Here is a 19008-nt window from a genome sequence, read left to right on the forward strand (position 1 = left end):
CAGAGGTGGGGTCGGGGGGACGTGGGGTGAACTCTGTGGAGTTGAAGGAGCTATGCTGTTCCCATGTCCCCCAGACACCTCACAGGTTTTGCCAACACGGCAATGTATTTGTTGCTTTCCATCAGACCATAACATAAGCCATGTTTATAAAACAGATTAATAAAATAAAAAAGGAGACACCAAGATAAAGTCTCTATAAATCTACTTCCTTCCCAGGGAAAGCCTCTGTTCTGCGCATGCACATATATACGTTACCTTCTTTTTATAACAATTCTGTGCGCGCACATTTCTAAAACTGCTTTGTTCACTTGGCGATACAGGGTGGGCCTCTCTGTCTGCCCCGGTGTTTCTCCCCCTTCCTCCTTCCCGAGGAGCCAGCTTCACACAGGGTGCCCCAGGACACAGTTCTGGCCGGGTCTGCAGGCATCACGGGACCAGGGGATGATCTCACTGGGTACGCCATCTGCCCTGCCTGGCCAGAGGCAGCGTCGGGAGGGCCAAGGGGCACCACGTGTCATTGGCTCCAAAGTGGGAGGGGCTCTGTGCCCTGAGAAGCTGTTTAGTCTGCAAATGCACAGGATACAGGAAGGTTTGGCTAAATGAATGGGTGGTAAGGTCCTCAGATCAGAACCCCAGCTGACACTTACATAGAGTTTACCAGGAGTCAGTGCCGGTTCTTAGCACTTGACTCATTTAATCCCCATATTTTATGGACAAAGCAATGGAGACTCTGAGAGGTTGAGTGACTCACCCAAGGCCCCCCAGACTGCACTGTTGTTACCTCTGGGCCTGATGCCACCATGCAGAAGTGCCCACGCACCTCTGTCAAAGAGGTTTGGGGACGGTGTGCTTGATCTGCTGTGGCATTTCTAGCGTGTGTTCAAAGGACACTGTTTATTTTCCGTCCCCCAAGCCCAGGCTGTGCTCAGGTCGTTCATTACTGAGGGACAAGTTCTGATTAGCGGTCGACTCTCACGGTCCTCCTCCCCCGTGTCCTCCAGAGGATGTCCTCAGACTCAAAAAATAGAAGTGAAAACATCTTCAAAACTACCTGCTTTCCTTCCTACTTCTCCTCTCCCTCCATTTCTTCCTATTGTGCCCATCTCATGAAGTGGCGTGGCAAAAAGAGCCCATTTCTGGCCATTCCTCGGGGCCTCTCAAATCCCCGCCTCGCTCGCTCATCCGGGGCCGGTTCCAGCAAGCTGAGACTTTGTGCTGACCGCAGGGCCCTCTGTGCCTCCCCAAGTCACCTGACGCGTCCTCTCTGTGCTTGCCCATCGCTTTGTCTGGGCGCTAGTGTTTCCAAGACCTTCCTAGAAGGACCCCCTCACTCCTCCTCCTCTTCACAGGCTATCTACCCCAAAGCTGCCTTTCCCTCCTTCCCACTCCTTCAGGACAGGCACTCGTGTTGGCCCCTAATTTTATCCTTTTGGGGTAAGCCTCCTCTTCCCTGTCTTCACACATCTTCTCATTGCCCATAACTCACACGTCATGACAGCATGCCTCACCTCAGCCTAGACCATCAAAGGTCACTAACGTGCCACCTCATGTGTGCTTCTCAGTGACCCTCAGAGCCATTTACAAATGAGGAGACCGAGGTTCAAGTGACTGGCCCAGCATCGACCAGCTAGTGAGTGGTCCCCACTAAGCCTCGAACCCAGGGCTTTTGGCTCCACACCAGGCGTCTTTTCCACCCAGATGCATGGACAGATCTGGACCAGGAGCAAGGGTCCCTCGGGAAGACTTGGAGCCAAGCCTGCCCCTTGGAAGCCAAGGGCTCAGGGAGTCTGGCCATTCGTCTAACTAACAAGGCGGACTCGGTGCCCTCCACACAGGGAGTGGGGGTGAGTGGCCACGCAGGGTTCTAAAGTGCCGTGGGAAGGCAGCGGCCTAAGTGCTATTCATCAGTCCAGGAATGGCTCATGGAGGAGCAGGTGCTTCTAGGAACCCATAATGCCCTTTGGCAGGGGCCCGAGGGTGCGTCTGAGAGGCCTCCCAGCACCCGCAGTGCTGCCGACTGCGGAGGCCCATTCATCATCAGATGGCTGGACAAGTGGCGTATCCAGCTAGACCCGGGGAAAATGAAAAAATGCATTTGCCAAGTAGAATTCCATTTCCTGTTATGTGTCTAAGGTCTTCATCCTTCTTTCTTGACAGCCTTTACTCTGTCATCTGCTCCTTCTCCCTTCCCTCCTTCCTCGACTATTTCTGTTTCTGAACATAAACGCTGTCCAGGCCTTTCTGATGGATAATGGACATTGTGCGACGGAAAGAGGCTGCTGGGCTTTTCCTGAAATAGGTTTTTGGGGCCCAGAAACTAAATGTGTCCCCTTGGCTTTGATTTACTGTCTCTTGCTGACCCCAGTTTCTGATGTGTCCTTTTTAATTGATCCAGTTAGCTGTATACCTGGATTGGACCTGGTTCCAAAGTTGTGTTGAAATTCTGGTGTGTTTTTTTCAATATAGTTTCTTCACTCCATACAGTGTCTTCATGTCCCTGACATGGTTCCACCTGGCCCTTCTGCCCAGAAAACCCCGTTCCTAAGCTGAGCTGTCCAGCAAATCTCCAAACGCCAGACTCTGTCCCCAGCTCCACCACTGTCTCTATGTCCATGTGAGGTCCCTCTGCCTCTCTGCGACTCAGTTTCCCCAGCTACACAATGGTGCTGAGATGCTCGTGCACCTCAAAAAGGTATAGTTGGGGTGGCTCCTCCTACATTAGGGCTTCAGGGTAGGGCTTCATGATTTGATGGTGGATGCCTCCCAAGACCCCCTCCCTGCCCCCCAGTATTGAACTGAAAGCTAGGACTGCAGATTCAGAGCCTGTGTGTCCTCTGTCAGCCTGGGAGGGAGCACCAATGCATAACATGGGGATAATAATATTCATTCCTTCACATGGGTTGTTGAGAGGGTTGAATGTGATATCATGGGCAAACAATGCCAGGCTATAGAAATATTTTTTCTTTTTAAGAGGAAATCATGGATGGTTAAAATCAGGGCTGGGGGATACTTTAAGAGCCCTCTCCCAGCACATTTTAAGTGTAATCTTGTGTTGGTTTGTAGAACATTTGCTGCCTGTTAGATCTGGAGGGCAGAGACACAACAAATTATATCCACTGAAGATCAGCCAGAAATTAAGATAACACTGATTACTACAAGCATGTTATTAAGTGAGTAAAGTAGGCTACAGAAGAACTGGTTTAGGGAAAATTATGTGTGTGCATGGGAGAGATGTTTGCAGGGAAGTTCCCTAAGATGTTAACAGTGGTTATTTTGCTTTTCTCTTTCACATTTTTGTATTTAACTTTTAAACAATGACTATGAATCACTTTTATAAAAGAATAAATTCTAGATTTCTACTTAAGCCTCCCGCCCAGGACTTGGGAAGTGGCTGCTCCAGGCGACTTCCTCCAACAAGTGCGTGGCGTTCGTGGTGGCCCAGATAAGACCTCAAGGCTCCTGGGGGCCGTGGCAGCCGGGAGTCCACAGGAAGCGCGGGGTGGGTGCGCCGCCACCGCTGTGGGGAACCTCTAGGTCCCGGATTGCAGCTTTTCGGCAGAGGCGTGGCGTTGGGCACCACCAGCAAGAAGATGCGGGAGGAGGCCACCTGCACCTGATGGCCACACCCATGAGCATCAACTGCAGCCACAGCTACTGCCGGGCCTGCCGCCTGTGCCTCCTGGGCCTGCGCTCCTCCTCCCGGAGCCAGCTAGGCACGGAGACCTTCTCCTGCCCCCAGTGCCGGTCTCCCTTCCAGAAAGGCAGCCTGAGGCCCAACCAGCAGCTGGGCAGCCTCATCACTGCCCTCCGGGAGCTGGAGCAGGAGCTGTCCCGCCAGGAGCACGGGGAGCAGCTGCACCTCTTCTGCGAGGACGAGGGCCAGCTCATCTGCTGGCGCTGCGAGCGCGACCCACGGCACAAGGGCCACGCCACGGCGCTCGTGGAGGACACGGCCCCAGCTACAGGGAAAAGCTCCAGGAAGCGGTGAGGAAACTGAGGCAAATGGGAGAGGAATGCACGAGCCAGAAAGCATTCACGGCGAAGCAGATAGCCGAGTGGAATGAGAAGATAAAGGTTCAGAGACAGAAAATCCAGGCGGACTTCCAGAACCTGCAAGCTACTGAGGGAGGAGGAGAGGTCGTGCCTGTGGAGAATGGAGAGCGAGAAAGAGCACACTCTGCAGAGACTGAGGGACAGGGAGGCCAACCTGGGGCAGCAGAGCCGGGAGCTCCAGAGCCGCATCCTGGAGCTGGAGGAGCTTCTCGGCTCCACCGAGAAGGAGCTGCAGGACGTGGCTAGGTCACCATGGATGAGGCTTTGCAAGAAGCTGTGGATCTTATCTGTGGAGAGCGGCTACAGTGTTTGGACAGGTTCAAGCCTCGGACTAATTAGAGAGCACGGTCCTCTCATGGCCACGTGCAAGTCCCAGCTTGGAGGGCAAAGTCTCCCAGCACAATTATAGCCAACATCTATAGTTGTAAGCTTGAACCTATGATCCGAACACATGGCCCCACGTGCCTGAGTGATGTGGGCTTGAGAGAGTTCAGGTGCATGTAATTGAGTAGGCTCGAAACCCACAAGAATGTTGTAAACATGTTGACCACGCCCTTACTTTGCCTGGTGGAATCTGGCTATAAAATAAAGACATGGCTTGTAGTCTGTGGTGCTGTCGCTAGCTCTCCATCAGAGCGGCTCTCCATCAGAGAGGACAGCGTCCCACCCAGACCCAGCTTTTTTCTCTTGTCTGTCTTTTCTCAATCCTTCACCACCCCCTCTCAGGCTCACCGAACCTGGCTGAGCTGGTTCGGCACATAAGGCGACCAACGTGGGGCTGAGTATGCCATGACCATGCCCACTCGCCACACTCATCTATCAACAGGCCACGTCCGTGCCAAAGTTCCGTTGTGTGGGAGCCACCTGTGTAGTTACCTGTCTGATCACCTGACCATTAGCTCACAGAGGGGCAGCTTCTGCCAAGTGCTCCTTCAAAGAATACACTCTGAATATGACCTTAGAGATCAAGCTGCCAAGGGGGATGAAGCAACTCGGAGACAATTCCATGGGTTCGTGCTCTTTCAAGGAGAACTTTATCTTCCACTGGAGATTGAAGGGGCAGACGGACTGGTTCTAAGAACAGTTGTTCTTCAGCCTGCTCCTCAGGGGTTGTTGGATGCCCTCCTTTTGAACCCTGTGGATGATGACCTAATTGGTGCAGCAAAATTACTGGAGTTGACAGGGCCCGCGTTGGAACATGACTGGACGGGACAAGGAAAGACAGACATGGATGATGTTATCCAGAGGATCAAAAATGTTGCCCTTGCCCTGACCGGTTTGGCTCAGTGGATAGAGCGTCGGCCTGCAGACTGAAGGGTCCCAGGTTCGATTCTGGTCAAAGGCATGTACCGTGGTTGTCGGCACATCCCCAGTGGGGGGCATGCAGGAGGCAGCTGATGGATGTTTCTCTCTCATCGATGTTTCTAACTCTCTATCCCTCTCCCCTCCTCTCTGTGGAAAAATCAATAAAATATATATTTTTTAAAATGTTGCCCTGGATGCGCCCTGCAGTGTAGACCTGAGGCAGATGCTCTTGAAGCTTGTAGAGCTCCGGTCAAGAAAGTGGGGGAGAGTCCATGTCACCTCAACATTCAAGAGAAGCGGCACCTGAAAATGATCCCAGCTATTTTATGACTGAACCACCATTGGGCACAGCGGATGGTGTTCCTCTCACTGCAGCTGACCCCAATGACCACGATTCATATCAGGAGTGACCTGAGGGCGGGAGAGGGAATGGGGGAGGTAGGAAGGACATATGTAATACTTTAAACAATAAAGATTTATTTTAAAAAAGAGAAAAAAATAAATTCTACACACACACCTTTCTCTCTCAGGATGAAGAGTGCTTTGCCTAAGAAAAGCAATTTTTTTTGCTCTGCTTTTCTTGGCTTTGACATCCCAAAAGACTGCTCCTTCTCCAGTTAGTGCTCTGAGTTCAGGGAATTTATCTGGGGTAGAATTCATATGGTGACCAGGGACATTGGTGGTCCCTGAACAGGACAGAGGCTCAGCAGCCTGCTCCCACCGCCCATCAGGGTGTCACATGACAGCGCTGACTGCCTTGAAGGCTAGCCAGGGGGCTGGAGGGGAAACTACTGGAGTTCTGAAGACACAGGCCACCCAAGCAGGATCTGTCACGTGAACGGGGGTGATAGCACTAGTATTCGGCTAGTCCAGTGGTTACAGAGGAGGCGAGCAGCCTTCAGTGCAAAAATCAAAACGGAAACCTTAGGCTTAAAACCAGAGTGTCCTCAGATACAGTCTGTGAGTTTTCTTATGAGGGTGGACAGCAGCCGCTGACATCAGCCGGGGCACATCGTGTGTGCCCAGCAGTGCCGCCGCCCCCAAAAGCGGCCTTCATTCATGTTCCCTGACAATTGTCGATTGTTCTCTTTGGACTGAGGCCCAGGATGATTCCAGTTTCTCCTCCCCAACGTAAGGCTTTCCTCTATGTGGGCTCCTTTATCTTCTCTCCACTTAATTTGGCAGTACTGCCTGAAATCTGGGCATTACTGTTATTCAGCTTTGGTTCTAGAATGTTCTGTGGTCCGCCGTGATGGATGTGACCACAAGTTCACACTTGAGAGCTCCTCTGAGGTTTGCCATGCTGTCTTCCTTCCAACAAGTCCTGCGAGGACTTCCCTGTGCTGGGTGCCAGCTGTGGGGACAGGAGAGAAGACAGGTGACCAAAGGAGGTGAAGCTCAGACACTCACATTGGGGCCAACAGTTAGCGAAGAGCATCTGAGGCATCACAGTTGCCAAGATCTAGCCTTAGGGGGTGTTGCCTGAAGCCCTCCAGGCTCTTTCTGTTCCTTTAGGTACAAGTTGGCTCCCCGTTCCCTGAGCACAGGGATATCCTAATGGCCTTGGCCCCAGCCTTCACCTCAGCTCAGGAGACTAATATGTCTGCCCTTTCATTAATCTTTATATCTTAAAGGAAAATGGTTGGACCAAATGCATTAAAGAATAGAGTGTAAATACAAAGAGAAAGTTTTCAAATAAAACTAAAGCTTTGGTTCATTTGAACATGTGTCCTGGTATTCTTAAACTGCTATCCTAATCACTACTTGATTTAATCACCATTATCAGCTGGCTTACTGAGATCTGATTCTGGTGCCAGGCTGCCTGGGCCTTGAACCCTGAATCCATTACAGGTCTACTGTGCAACTTTGGGCAACTTACTCAACCTTTCTGTGCTTGACTGTCCCCATCTACACAAGTATGCATAATGATAGAGGCAGCTGTGTGAATTAAATGGCTCAATACCTGGAGAGGCTTGAATCATGGTTCCTATAACTATGGGGAATCCTGTTTTCCACCCTCATGAAATCACTATTAAATCCGCGATTGTGCAAAAAAAAAAAAAAAAAAAGAGGGGGGACCAGAACAAAGGAAGTTGGATGCAGGAGCCAAAAATCATCTTGGAGAACAAAGTTCATGTCAAGGTTATTTCTGGATCCTAGATTTACCCCTACTTGCTCTTCAGCTATCTGAAAGAGATCCATTGAGGGTGTTTTGTTTTTTAATAACAGCTTTATTGAGGTATGTCACATGCATCAAATTCACCCTTTAAAGTGTGCAAGTCACTGTTTTCAGCAGATTCACGAAGTTGTGCAGCATCACTGCCCTGCATTCCAGTTTGGGCTTTTAACTGGGGGGGAATCTGAGCGCACTTTTCCTTTCTCTGGACAGAGCCACCCGGCCTGTGGCGGTGATTCCGCTGAGTCACTGTGGGCGGGCGGGCAGCCTGCTGTCATTCCCGGGAGAAGCTGGCGGCCACCTGAGCTGCAGCGAGTGGGCACCCGGGCCGGCGTCTGCTGCCCCCTAGCGAGGGCTGCAGCCCAGCCCTAAAGCACCCCGCCAGCGCCGCCACCAGAGATGAGCTCCAGATGCATTCTTTTCAGCAAGACTCTGGTTGGGGATGCATCTGGCTTGGAGTGCAGCGAGCCAGGGCCCGGAACCAGCCCCTGACGCAGGCATTCCCGGACCTCTAACTCCAGCCGGGACAGGGTCATTTCACCAAGTCCTGGGTGAGGAGAAAGGCTATGTTTGTTCAACTTTCTTTTGGAAAGGCGCTGGTGTGATACAGTAGGGTAGAGGTGAGTTTTAGCATCACAAGGTCAGAGTTCAAACTCTGCTCTGCAGCTTACTAGCTGTGACCCTCCTCAGGTTACTGACCCTCTCTGAGCCGTTTCCTCATCCAGAAAGGGAGAACAGTCATCCCTCTCATGGGCTGTCATATTACAAATACTCTCTTTCTGAAGCCACTGTGACCGGCTTACAGGCAGTCAGAGCTCAAATAAACAGGTGCATTTAACCATTTGTACACCACAAGCGTCTATAGACACAAGTGGTGGACCTTTTTTAATTAAATTCATAATATCGTGTCAGTTAACTGGTTAATATCCCAAACCTGCCAGAAGGGTGTCCAGTGCTGCCCTGGCTTGCCCAAGGAGCTTTCTAGAACCTGAATTACTCATCACCAAAATGTGTTGCTGTGGGTAAGAAAATTAGAAGGAATAGGAAGGGCGGTGGTAGGCGCAGGAAAGCCATTTGATCTTCACCTCCATGAGGTAGAGACCACCCCACGTCAGAGGAAACCTTCGACCCCTGGGGAGCCTGCAGGAGCAGAGGGCTGGGTGGGGAGCAGCTGGGCATCACCCTTACTTTCCGTGTCCCAGAGGGCTGCAGGGCCAGGGGAGCCGAATCCTTTCTGGTTCCCTTCTCTTCTCTTCACCTGCCCTGTCTTCTTTGTCCCTCTGTCTCTCTCAATCCTGTGGACATTTTCTCCCTCTTTGCCCCTGGCTGGTACTGGGATGTGACCCTGTAGGACAAGGCGCTAGAGCGACTCCACGGGCCCCTGCTAGGGCCTCAGGGGCCTCCGTCTACGCGGTTACAAAATGACAGGGACCGACTCCAGCAGCCTCTGGTTCACGTTTTCTCTTGTCAGGATGCAGTCCTTTTCCCAGGGTCCCTAAAAAGTGGCTCCTTTTAGTTTCCAGGTTTAGCTCAACTTTTGTGCCTCTCCTGAAATTCCTTCCCTACCTCCCACCCTGCGGCCTCTAAGTCACTGCCTGGGGGAGCAGGAGGTAGGAAATCAGAGAGAAGGGGAGAGGGACAGGGAAGGGGGGGGTGGAGAGATTGGTTGATTAGGAGAATAAGAAAACAAAGGAAGACATCGCTTGGTGTGTTTATTTTCCCGTCTGTGTGTCTCCGTTAGATTATAGGGGTCTGGGAGGTGATGACCACGTCTAGTCTGTTTTTTCGCCTGCCGTCTTTGCATGAAAGTCTTCGGGCCGGGGTGTGCACTGTGCCAGTGGTCAGTTGGTTTACATGTTCTTTGTCCAGTTATTTCAGAGAAATCATCTTGTCCTGGTTCTCAAGGAGGAAGATGGCAGGGGTCAGGGTGGAGGGGGAGGAGGAGAGGAAGAAGGAGAAGGACTGAGATGCCAGGGCTCCTGCCTCTCCCCCAGACCTGGGCTAGAGACCTCCTACTGTCCTGTGAATGACCTCGGGCTCCAGAGCTGGAGGGGACAGGCCCAGCGGTCCCACTTAGAATAAATTGCCAGAGTGAAAAGGGAGCTCAGAGGTCCCCGATAACAGAACTGGTGCCTTTCAGGAGAGGGGATCTTACGTTTGGGGGCTTTCTAAGAGTGGCATTTTGTGGATGAAGAAGGTTGAGAGAAGTGACTTGTTCACACAGCTTCAGGGTGTGAGTCCTGGACAATGCTCCTTCTACACCCAGCCCTGTGCCCGACAGGAAGTTGGGGAACATTTTATGGTCCAGGATGGAAGAGCAGGCCGTGTGTGTTCTATCAGGACACGGGCTTTGCATCCTGGCCTCGTCTCCTGCTGGCTGTGTGACCTTGGGCTGTGTGACCTTTCCAGATTCCTCATCTATCCACTGGGAATCTTAATATCTATGCTGATGACTAGCTACATCACAGGATTGCTGTGTGTCCAGTGACACGCCTGAGGGGTGCCCACACGGAGCAAGCTCCTTCTTTAACAGGAACCGTGTGGCACCAACTGTGTCCGGGGCTGCGGCCTTTTTGATTCAGAAGATCCAGGAACCTAAGGGCGTTGCTGCCCGGGGTTGGCAGGAAAGTGGCATGGTGAGCCTCCCTGCTTAGGGAGTTCTTCCCATGCATTTCACTTTTTTCCAAAGGAAAATATTGGCCCTTGCAAAGCACACAGTTCATTTATTTTGCATAGTGAATAGCTGCCTGTGTTTTTAAGGATGATTTGATCTCTCCAGCAGCCCTTATAATTCATCCAGCTTCCTATTGGTGCATCTGACTTTCTCCAGCCCTGCGGGGTGGTGCTGGTGGGAGCGGGAGGTCATCAGAAGTCAGGGCCCCGAGAACAACCACCCTCTTATCTGCTCCATGGACCCAAAAGAGGCAGCATGTCCCCAGGCCCAGAACAATGAGCCACTGCCTGAAGCTCCAGGAATGACTTGAAACCTTATGGAAAACACTAGAAACACTAGATGCAGATGAACAAAACCCAACATCAAATGCAACAGCCACACTGAGAATTTACATTTTTCAAATGGTTGCGGGGGGAGGGAGACAGAAAAATGGAAGTTCATGACACATGAAAATGATATGCCTTTCAAATTTTCATGTGTCCACATATAAAGTTTAATTGGAGCACAGCTCATTCATATATGTACTGCTTTCCCACTGCAGTTAAGTTTAATACAAAGAATTAGATCACTAAAAACATAGCAGAAAATATCGATGATCTTTATGTATCATAGAGCAATGGGATAAATCACAGAAGAAAATAGACCTGACTGTATAAAAACTAAAACCTGCCCATCAGGAGCCGTAAGAAACCAAGATAAAAGGCAAACAACTAGAGAAACGATCTGTCACAAATAGGATAAAAGGTTAATGTTATTCATAAAATAAGAGCTCACTCAAGTCATTACAGCGAGCACCGAGACCTGAACAGAGGAGGGAGCAAAAGATAGAACATTTTATGAAAGAGGAAGCCAACTCGTCATTTTATGAAAGAGGAAGCCAACTCGTCATTTTATGAAAGAGGAAGCCAACTCGTCAGATCCTTACTTTTACACCTTCATCCGCCATGTTCCAGGAGGGCAGACTTGGTCATTGAAAGGACTCAATCCAATCGCAAGACAAAACCATGGGGCTCCTTAAACTTCTGAGCGTTCACTAAAACTTCAGTTGGCTGGCCTACCTCACCTGGGCCAGGTAGAGTGTCGCCGGCAAGTATGGGAAGCCTCAAGCTTCTGGGCCGATTCCACCCCTCCAGGGTGGGGCACCTGATAAGTCAGCCAGATGAGGTGGCTCGTGGACCAGTCCCAGGGATGAGCAGTTGGGCAGTGAACCCAGGAGGGCCTCAGAGAGGCTCCATCAGGAAGCAGTGAGGAAGGTGTTGCTTCCTACAGGGGTGGGAAGCCGTAGTTGAGTCCTCAGACAATGGAACTGGTGCCTTTCAGAAAAGGGGTTCTTACGTTTGGGGGCTTTCAAGGGAAACAGACCATCAGCATATCTAAGGATAGAGAATATCACCACCAAATCCTAAACCTTAAAGGATGAATTTGGACTTTTATCTTCCTAAAAATAGAGTCCTGCTCGTCCTTGGGGAGATGTCCAAGGTTTGGAGAAGCTCAGTCTCAGATGCCTTTCCCGAGAGAGCTCTGAGGGGCAAGGGCCTCGGGCCTCCGTCAGAATGAAAAGGCGCCTCCTTCTCCATAAGCAGGAGCTGCTTCCATGGGGCCAGGCCACCACCTTCTGCCTCGCCCAGCAGAGGTCCTGCTAACCTCACTCTTTTGGTTTTTTTTAAAATAATTCTTTATTGTTGAAAGTATTACATATGTCCCCTTTTTTCCCCATTGACCTCCTCCCGCCCCCTGCCCCCCACCTAAGACCTTCAGCACCCTATTGTCTGTGCCCATGGGTTATGCATATATGCATACAAGGTCTTTGGTTGATTACCTCCCACCCTCCCCACCTTTCTCCGCCTTCCCTCTGAGATTCCGCATTCTGTTCCATGCTTCTCTGTCTCTGGATTCACTCAGTTCATCAGTTTTGACCTCACTCTTAAAATCTTCCTAGACCATCCCAGCTCTCAGCTTCTTATCCTGCATCGTGGATGGAGAAGAGAGCTCAGGCACCCACACCAGCGTGTCCTGCCCAGAAGGGAGAGGAATGAAGCTGGACATGAGTGTGCCAGTGGCCAGCTGGCATAAACACAGAGCCGGAAGCTGGCTGTCCCACCACTAACGCCAGTCTTGGAAAAATTAGATGGAGGGTCTGCCCCAAGTGCACCCCCCACCTTGTAGTTCACCATTTGTATGAGTTGCCCAACGCCTGTGGAGATGAGACTGTGGGTTTATAACATTCTGCAACTCATAACTCATTTAAAGGACGCATGTCATCAGGTGTGTCCTCCAACCCTTCCCCATGGAGACATTATTAATTGATTACTGAAACTGAGAGCTAGATGCCTCCTAGGCAGGAAAGAAAAAGGCCCCGCCCACCCCAGTTTGTGTTATCAGCTCTTCCCTGGACAACGGACGCACGCACTTCGGCAGCGCCTGTGTGTCACTGAGAAAAGTTCAAGTGAAAACAGAAACATAAGGAGATAGCTGTTACAAATTATAAAGGAAAATTAAAGACTACATTTAGACTATGAAAAATTATAAAAGTCACAAATATAAAAGGGAAAGCATGAAAGCAAAAAGCAGCCTAAAAGGATAGAATGATAAAAGGTAACATAGGGAAATATATTCAAAAGGAATTTCAAAAGGTTAAAAATTACTAAATGACCTGAGGGGCTACTTTTACAACTCTCCTGTAAGTCTAAAATTATCTCAAAAATAAAAGTAAAAACATTAATAAATGAAAAGCTAATATAAATCTGGGGTGAAAATTAAAAGTAAAAATATTTTAAACAATAAAAGGAAGCAACTACATGTAAAAGTTTAAAGGGAGGAATTGAAAGCCGATAAGACAGGGGAGTTTCAAAAATAAGTAAAGAATAAGTACTGAGGACGTGTCCGCGAAGATGGCGGGTCGGAGTATGCAAGCTGCGAGATGTCCTACAGATGAATTATCTTTAACCAACTGTGCAGTTGTGAATGAAAAAGATTTCCAGTCTGGCCAGCATGTGATTGTGAGGACCTCTCCCAGCCACAGGTACACATTTACACTGAGGACCCATCCATCAGTGGTTCCAGGGAGCATTGCATTCAGCTTACCTCAGCGAAAATGGGCTGGACTTTCTATTGGGCAAGAAATAGAAGTGTCCTTATATACGTTTGACAAGACCAAACAATGTGTTGGCACAATGATCATCGAGATTGATTTCCTGCAGGAAAAAAAGCATCGACTCCAATCCTTAGGATACCGACAAGATGGCAGGAGAATTTATTCAACAGTTCAACAACCAGGCATTCTCAGTGGGACAACAGCTTGTATTTAGCTTCAATGAAAAGCTTTTTAGCTTAGTAGTAAAGGATATTGAAGCCATGGATCCCAGCATCCTGAAGGGAGAGCAGGGGACAGGTAAAAGACGAAAGATTGAACTAGGACTGGTTCTTGGAAATAGTCAAGTTGCATTTGAAAAAGCAGAAAATTCATCACTCAGTCTTACTGGCAAAGCTAAAACCAAGGAAAATCGCCAGTGTATCATCAATCCTGACTGGAACTTTGAAAAAATGGGAATAGGAGGTCTGGACAAAGAATTTTCAGATATTTTTCGACGAGCATTTGCTTCCTGAGTGTTTCCTCCGGAGATTGTGGAACAGATAGGTTGCAAACATGTTAAAGGCATCCTGTTATATGGGCCCCCAGGTTGTGGTAAGACTCTCTTGGCTCGACAGATTGGCAAGATGTTGAATGCAAGAGAACCCAAAGTGGGCAATGGGCCAGAAATTCTTAACAAATATGTGGGAGAATCAGAAGCTAATATTCGTAAACTCTTTGCTGATGCTGAAGAGGAGCAAAGAAGGCTTGGTGCTAATAGTGGTTTGCACATCATCATCTTTGATGAAATTGATGCCATCTGCAAGCAGAGAGGGAGCATGGCTGGTAGCACGGGAGTCCATGACACTGTCGTCAACCAAGTGCTGTCCAAAGTTGACGGGGTAGAACAGCTGAACAACATCTTAGTCATTGGAATGACCAACAGACCAGATCTGATAGATGAAGCTCTCCTTCGATCTGGAAGACTGGAAGTTAAAATGGAAATAGGCTTACCAGATGAAAAAGGTCGACTACAAATCCTTCACATCCACACAGCAAGGATGAGAGGGCATCAGTTACTCTCTGCAGACGTAGATATTAAAGAACTGGCCACAGAGACCAAGAATTTCAGCGGTGCTGAATTGGAGGGTCTGGTGCAAGTGGCACAATCCACTGCTATGAACAGACACGTAAAGGCCACTACTAAAGTTGAAGTGGACATGGAAAAAGCAGAGAGCCTGCAGGTGACAAGGGGAGATTTCCTCGCTTCTTTGGAGAATGATATCAAACCAGCATTTGGCACAAACCAAGAGGATTGTGCAAGTTACATTATGAATTGTATTATCAAATGGGGTGACCCAGTTACTCGAGTTCTAGAAGATGGAGAGCTGCTGGTCCAGCAGACGAAAAACAGTGACCGCACACCACTGGTTAGCGTCCTGTTGGAAGGCCCTCCTCACAGTGGGAAGACTGCGTTAGCTGCGAAGATTGCAGAGGAATCCAACTTCCCCTTCATCAAGATCTGTTCTCCTGATAAGATGATTGGCTTTTCTGAGACAGCCAAGTGTCAGGCCATGAAGAAGATCTTCGATGATGCATACAAATCCCAGCTCAGTTGTGTAGTCGTGGATGATATTGAGAGACTGCTTGATTATGTCCCTATTGGCCCTCGATTTTCTAATCTGGTATTACAGGCTCTTCTTGTGTTACTGAAAAAGGCTCCTCCTCAGGGCCGCAAGCTTCTTATTATTGGGACCACTAGCCGCAAAGATGTCCTTCAGCAGATGGAACTGCTCACCGCTTTCAGCACCACCATCCACGTGCCCAACATTGCCACAGGAGAGCAGCTGTTGGGAGCTTTGGAGCTTTTGGGCAACTTCAATGATAAAGAACGTACCGTAATTGCACAGCAAGTAAACGATAAGAAGGTCTTGATAGGAATCAAGAAGCTGCTAATGTTGATCGAGATGTCCCTACAGATGGATCCTGAATACCGTGTGAGAAAATTCTTGGCTCTCTTAAGAGAAGAAGGAGCTCGCTCCCTTGACTTTGAAAATGGACTATTTGCAAACACATAGTGACCAAGGTAAAGATGGCCGGGGATCGTCACTGGATTTACTCAAGACCCTAAATGAAGTGACTTGTTCCCTGCCTTCAACACGTGCTCACTCTGCATGATCAGTGCAATAAAAGTCCCCTCCTTGTGCTTATAAAAAAAAAAAAAAAAGAATAAGTACTATGAGATAATTAGGTTATATAAAGGGAGGTATCAAAGTTAAAGACAAGAGACTAAAAACTTCCAGAGATAAAAATGGAAGCTGATGGAATAATCCAAAGTGGCATAAGTGAACCAGCACAGAGTGGCATATTGCAAAGTCCAGAAACTCAAAGCTATGAGCTAGTTTTTAAATAAAGAAATATTCTCAGTGAAGACGAGAACAGCGTCTGAGTAAATATCATTTCTACCGCGCTCTGTTGGGCTTTTGCAGGGAAGGGGTGCATGCTGCTCCAAGCCTCACACCCGCTCCGGGCACTGGTAGGGATTCCCTGCCCGCCCTCAGAATGCACAGCTGAGGTCCTGGTGGGTGCCAGTGAGGTGAGTGGAGGCCACAGCTTTGACCTCCTGGCAGGGCAGGGGGCTACCCAACTCGGAACTGGGGGAGTCAGGACACTGGTCGAGAGGTGGTTCTGCTGTGCAGTTAGTTGCATGAGGTTGAACAACACGTGCTTTTCTCTGCTTCAGTGTCCTTACCGGGGTGCCTGGTGACGCCTTCTCCTGTTTGCTTTTTTATGCAGAGGGTAGGACCAAACAAGCAAACAAACAAAAACCTCCTAGTCAGCAGCACTTACTTCTTACTGAAGTTGAACGAGTGCTGGGCATAACAAGTCAGGCTCGCTGCACCTGTCCACCTGGTGCTTTTGAATATGAACTGATGTGATGTTTGTGAATTAAAGGTGCACATACATGTAAATAACACTTTGGCAGGGATGCAAAGCTCAGGCTGAGGTTGCTGGGGAGGTCAGTGGGGAGGTGAGGATATGTCTGCCATGAACTAGGGAGGTGGCACTTTACTCTCCCTGACCCCACTCCACACCACACACACACACACACACACACACACACACACACACACACTCCCCACCCCCCAAGCACTTAGCCTCATCTCAACATCCCAGCCTCAACCTCCCATCTTCCCTCCCCAGGTGGGCCTTGAACCAGGATGACTGAGCCCCGCCAGGAGTTCAACATGATGGACGATCATGCCGGGACCTACGGGCTTGGGGACAGGAAAGATCTCCCCTCTCAGGGGAGCTACACCCTGCTGCAGGACCACGAGGGCGACGGGGACCACGGCCTGAAAGGTTAGTGCACCCCCTGCACGGCAGGCCCGGGCCTTGGGACTCACAGCCAGTCCGCTTGCTTTGGAAAAGGCCGGCAGGAAGGGTTTTCAGCCATTTCTTAAAGAAGTTTTAAACACTTTATTGGGTTAGATTGTCAAGAGAGAGACGCCTCATCATTTGAATGAGCCAAGACCACCCAGATGTGACGCTCTTTGAAAATGTACCTTCCAAGGGGGAGTTTGCCACCCGAGTGGATGCCGTGTGACAGACGGCAGGGCGGGTCGGTCCGATCAGTACAGGGTGCTCTCGCGAGTCTTTAGCCACACCTGTTGACCTATAAATCAGCAGCACTCATTAGCATGCAAAATACGTGGCCCTACCATTAGCTTCATCTCTCCCCCGCAGGCCTGTCTGGGCCCTGTTCGGCACGTTAGTTAGCGCTGGGATTCCTACTATACCTAGTTAATAAACTGCGTCCACTTCTGCATATTCTAAAATACAGTCCTTTGGGCAAATCAGCTTGGCCTCCTCCTGTCCCATTCCAAACAAATATGTTTCATTTCACTGTCTGGCCACCAAAATCAGGCAATGCGCAGCCTCTCTTCCGCTCCACATGCTGGCCTGATTCCCGCCAGGAGCACCGAGCTGGCCTCAGTGTGAGGAGGACCCTGCCCCTGCCCTCCAGACCTACTCCTAAGGAGACAAAATGGCAAGCAGTCTACTTCCTCTTTTAGTGGTAAAAATAGTTTTAAAAACACTTTGCAGCCTGGGGTGTGGGATGGTGAATAGAAGCGGTGCAGCTCCTAGGTGGGAAACGACCTTTTCTGGGTGCATCTACCCAGGAGGGCTCCCTGGAGGAGGCAGGTCACCAGGAGGTGCGCTGGGTGCAGGAACCACAGTCTCTGTCTTGGAAAGGTTTCAGGACTCACTGGGGGCCTTATTTCAAAGGCTGGCCTCTCTGTATGTGTTTAAGCAGAGAACACGTTGGAGTCACAGGAGCTTGGAAATTAGACACGCGGGCTCCAGGTTGGAGGAAGTGGAGGCCGAGTGGGCCTGCTGTCCCTGGGCTCAGAGGCTGCCCAGCCAGAAAGAGTGATGGGAGGGGAGGGATGCGGGGGGGGGGGGGGGAGGAAGATGAGTTCCCAATGGGCCCTTGAACTCCCTACCTGGCATCATGGTAACAAGAAATGTGCATTCTGACCTCCCGCAGGCCACAGCCTGGCTCCAGCCCTAGTTGCTAAGTTTCAGCTCTTTGTGGAGGGCTGCTGGGCCCTAAGCGCTCCCTCGTCTGAGGACCTGAGCCCACACATGCCCTCCAGCCCCCACCCCGCACGCCTCTCATCACTCTCTGCCAAGTCCCCGTGGAACTTCAGTTATTAAACTCTTTGTTAAATGCTCACGGATGGAATCCAACTTAGAATCACAACATGCTGAATTTTGCCCCGGATGAATTCTGCCAATGAAAAATGATGCTCTATGTAGGGTTGCCTGGTTTAAAAATTAAGTGAAAAATATAGATTATGTTGCAACAAATGTACCATAATAATGAAAGATGTGAATAATGGGGAAACTGGGTTTGGGGTACACTCTCTGTCCTATCTTTGCAATTTTACTGTGAATCTAAATCTGTTCTCAAATAAAAAGCTCATTTTTTTTTAAGTCCAGAAAAAAAAAGCAGTTTTCACCAGTCTTATTTTTTAAAGGGAAAACTAAATTCAATTTGTACAGTAAGAATCAGCTGACTGAGTTATTTTGTGTCTCAGAGTTGCCTAAAGTATATTCGCTAAAACTACTCCATTCTTTCACATAAAACATGATCAGAAGTTCTAGGCCCAAACAGACATATGATAATATATATATACAGCTGACCCTTGAACAACTTGGGAGTTTTGGGTGCCAACCCCCCAAGTCATCAAAAATACATATGTAACTTTTGACACACACACCCCAAAAAAACTTAACTGACAGCCTACTGTTTGACCATAAGCCTTACTGATAACATAGTCGATTAACACCTGTTTTATGTTCTATGTTACATGCTGTATTCTTTCAATGAAAGGAAGCTGGAGAAAAGAAAATGTTATTGAGGAAATCATAAGGGAGAGAACATACATTTACAGTATTTACTGAAACAAATCCACATGTGAGTGGACCCACACAGTTCAAATCGTGTTGTCTAAGGGTCAACTTATATGCGAGTTTTAAGGGGCCAACCTTTTTGTCCCTGCTGGGAAAGGAAAGCGTTTGGAGGTAGTTTGCTTACCCGGAGAATATACTTGCCAAGGAAGCAGTAATACCTGAAAGATTTCCATAGTTCTCATCGGGCTTGTTCTTGCTGCTAAGGATTTAGAACGAGTTGTTTTTATATGGGGAGCAAGGGGTGCCCCT

General features: G+C 49.3%; 2 protein-coding genes and 1 pseudogene across 17 annotated transcripts in view; all 3 read left to right on the forward strand.

The window, feature by feature from the left end:
• Window positions 1–19008, forward strand: part of MAPT (microtubule associated protein tau) — a 79394-nt gene that overhangs the window by 23135 nt on the left and 37251 nt on the right. For all 16 annotated transcript variants that reach the window (XM_059669863.1, XM_059669852.1, XM_059669856.1 and 13 more), the window contains one exon: window positions 16483–16641. In XM_059669863.1, coding sequence (XP_059525846.1) covers window positions 16500–16641 — 142 coding nt within the window. In that variant the 5' untranslated portion in view covers window positions 16483–16499. The remainder of the gene's footprint in view (window positions 1–16482; window positions 16642–19008) is intronic.
• Window positions 1923–5795, forward strand: LOC132219306 (E3 ubiquitin-protein ligase TRIM38-like; annotated as a pseudogene).
• On the forward strand, window positions 13082–15483 carry LOC132218538 (vesicle-fusing ATPase-like). Its single transcript, XM_059669840.1, is given in 2 exon segments — window positions 13082–13408; window positions 13410–15483. Coding segments are annotated over 2 exon segments (2256 nt in total). The 5' UTR covers window positions 13082–13099; the 3' UTR covers window positions 15357–15483.

The sequence above is a fragment of the Myotis daubentonii genome, chromosome 16 (genome assembly GCF_963259705.1).
Source record: "Myotis daubentonii chromosome 16, mMyoDau2.1, whole genome shotgun sequence".
Taxonomy (NCBI): Eukaryota; Metazoa; Chordata; class Mammalia; order Chiroptera; family Vespertilionidae; genus Myotis; species Myotis daubentonii.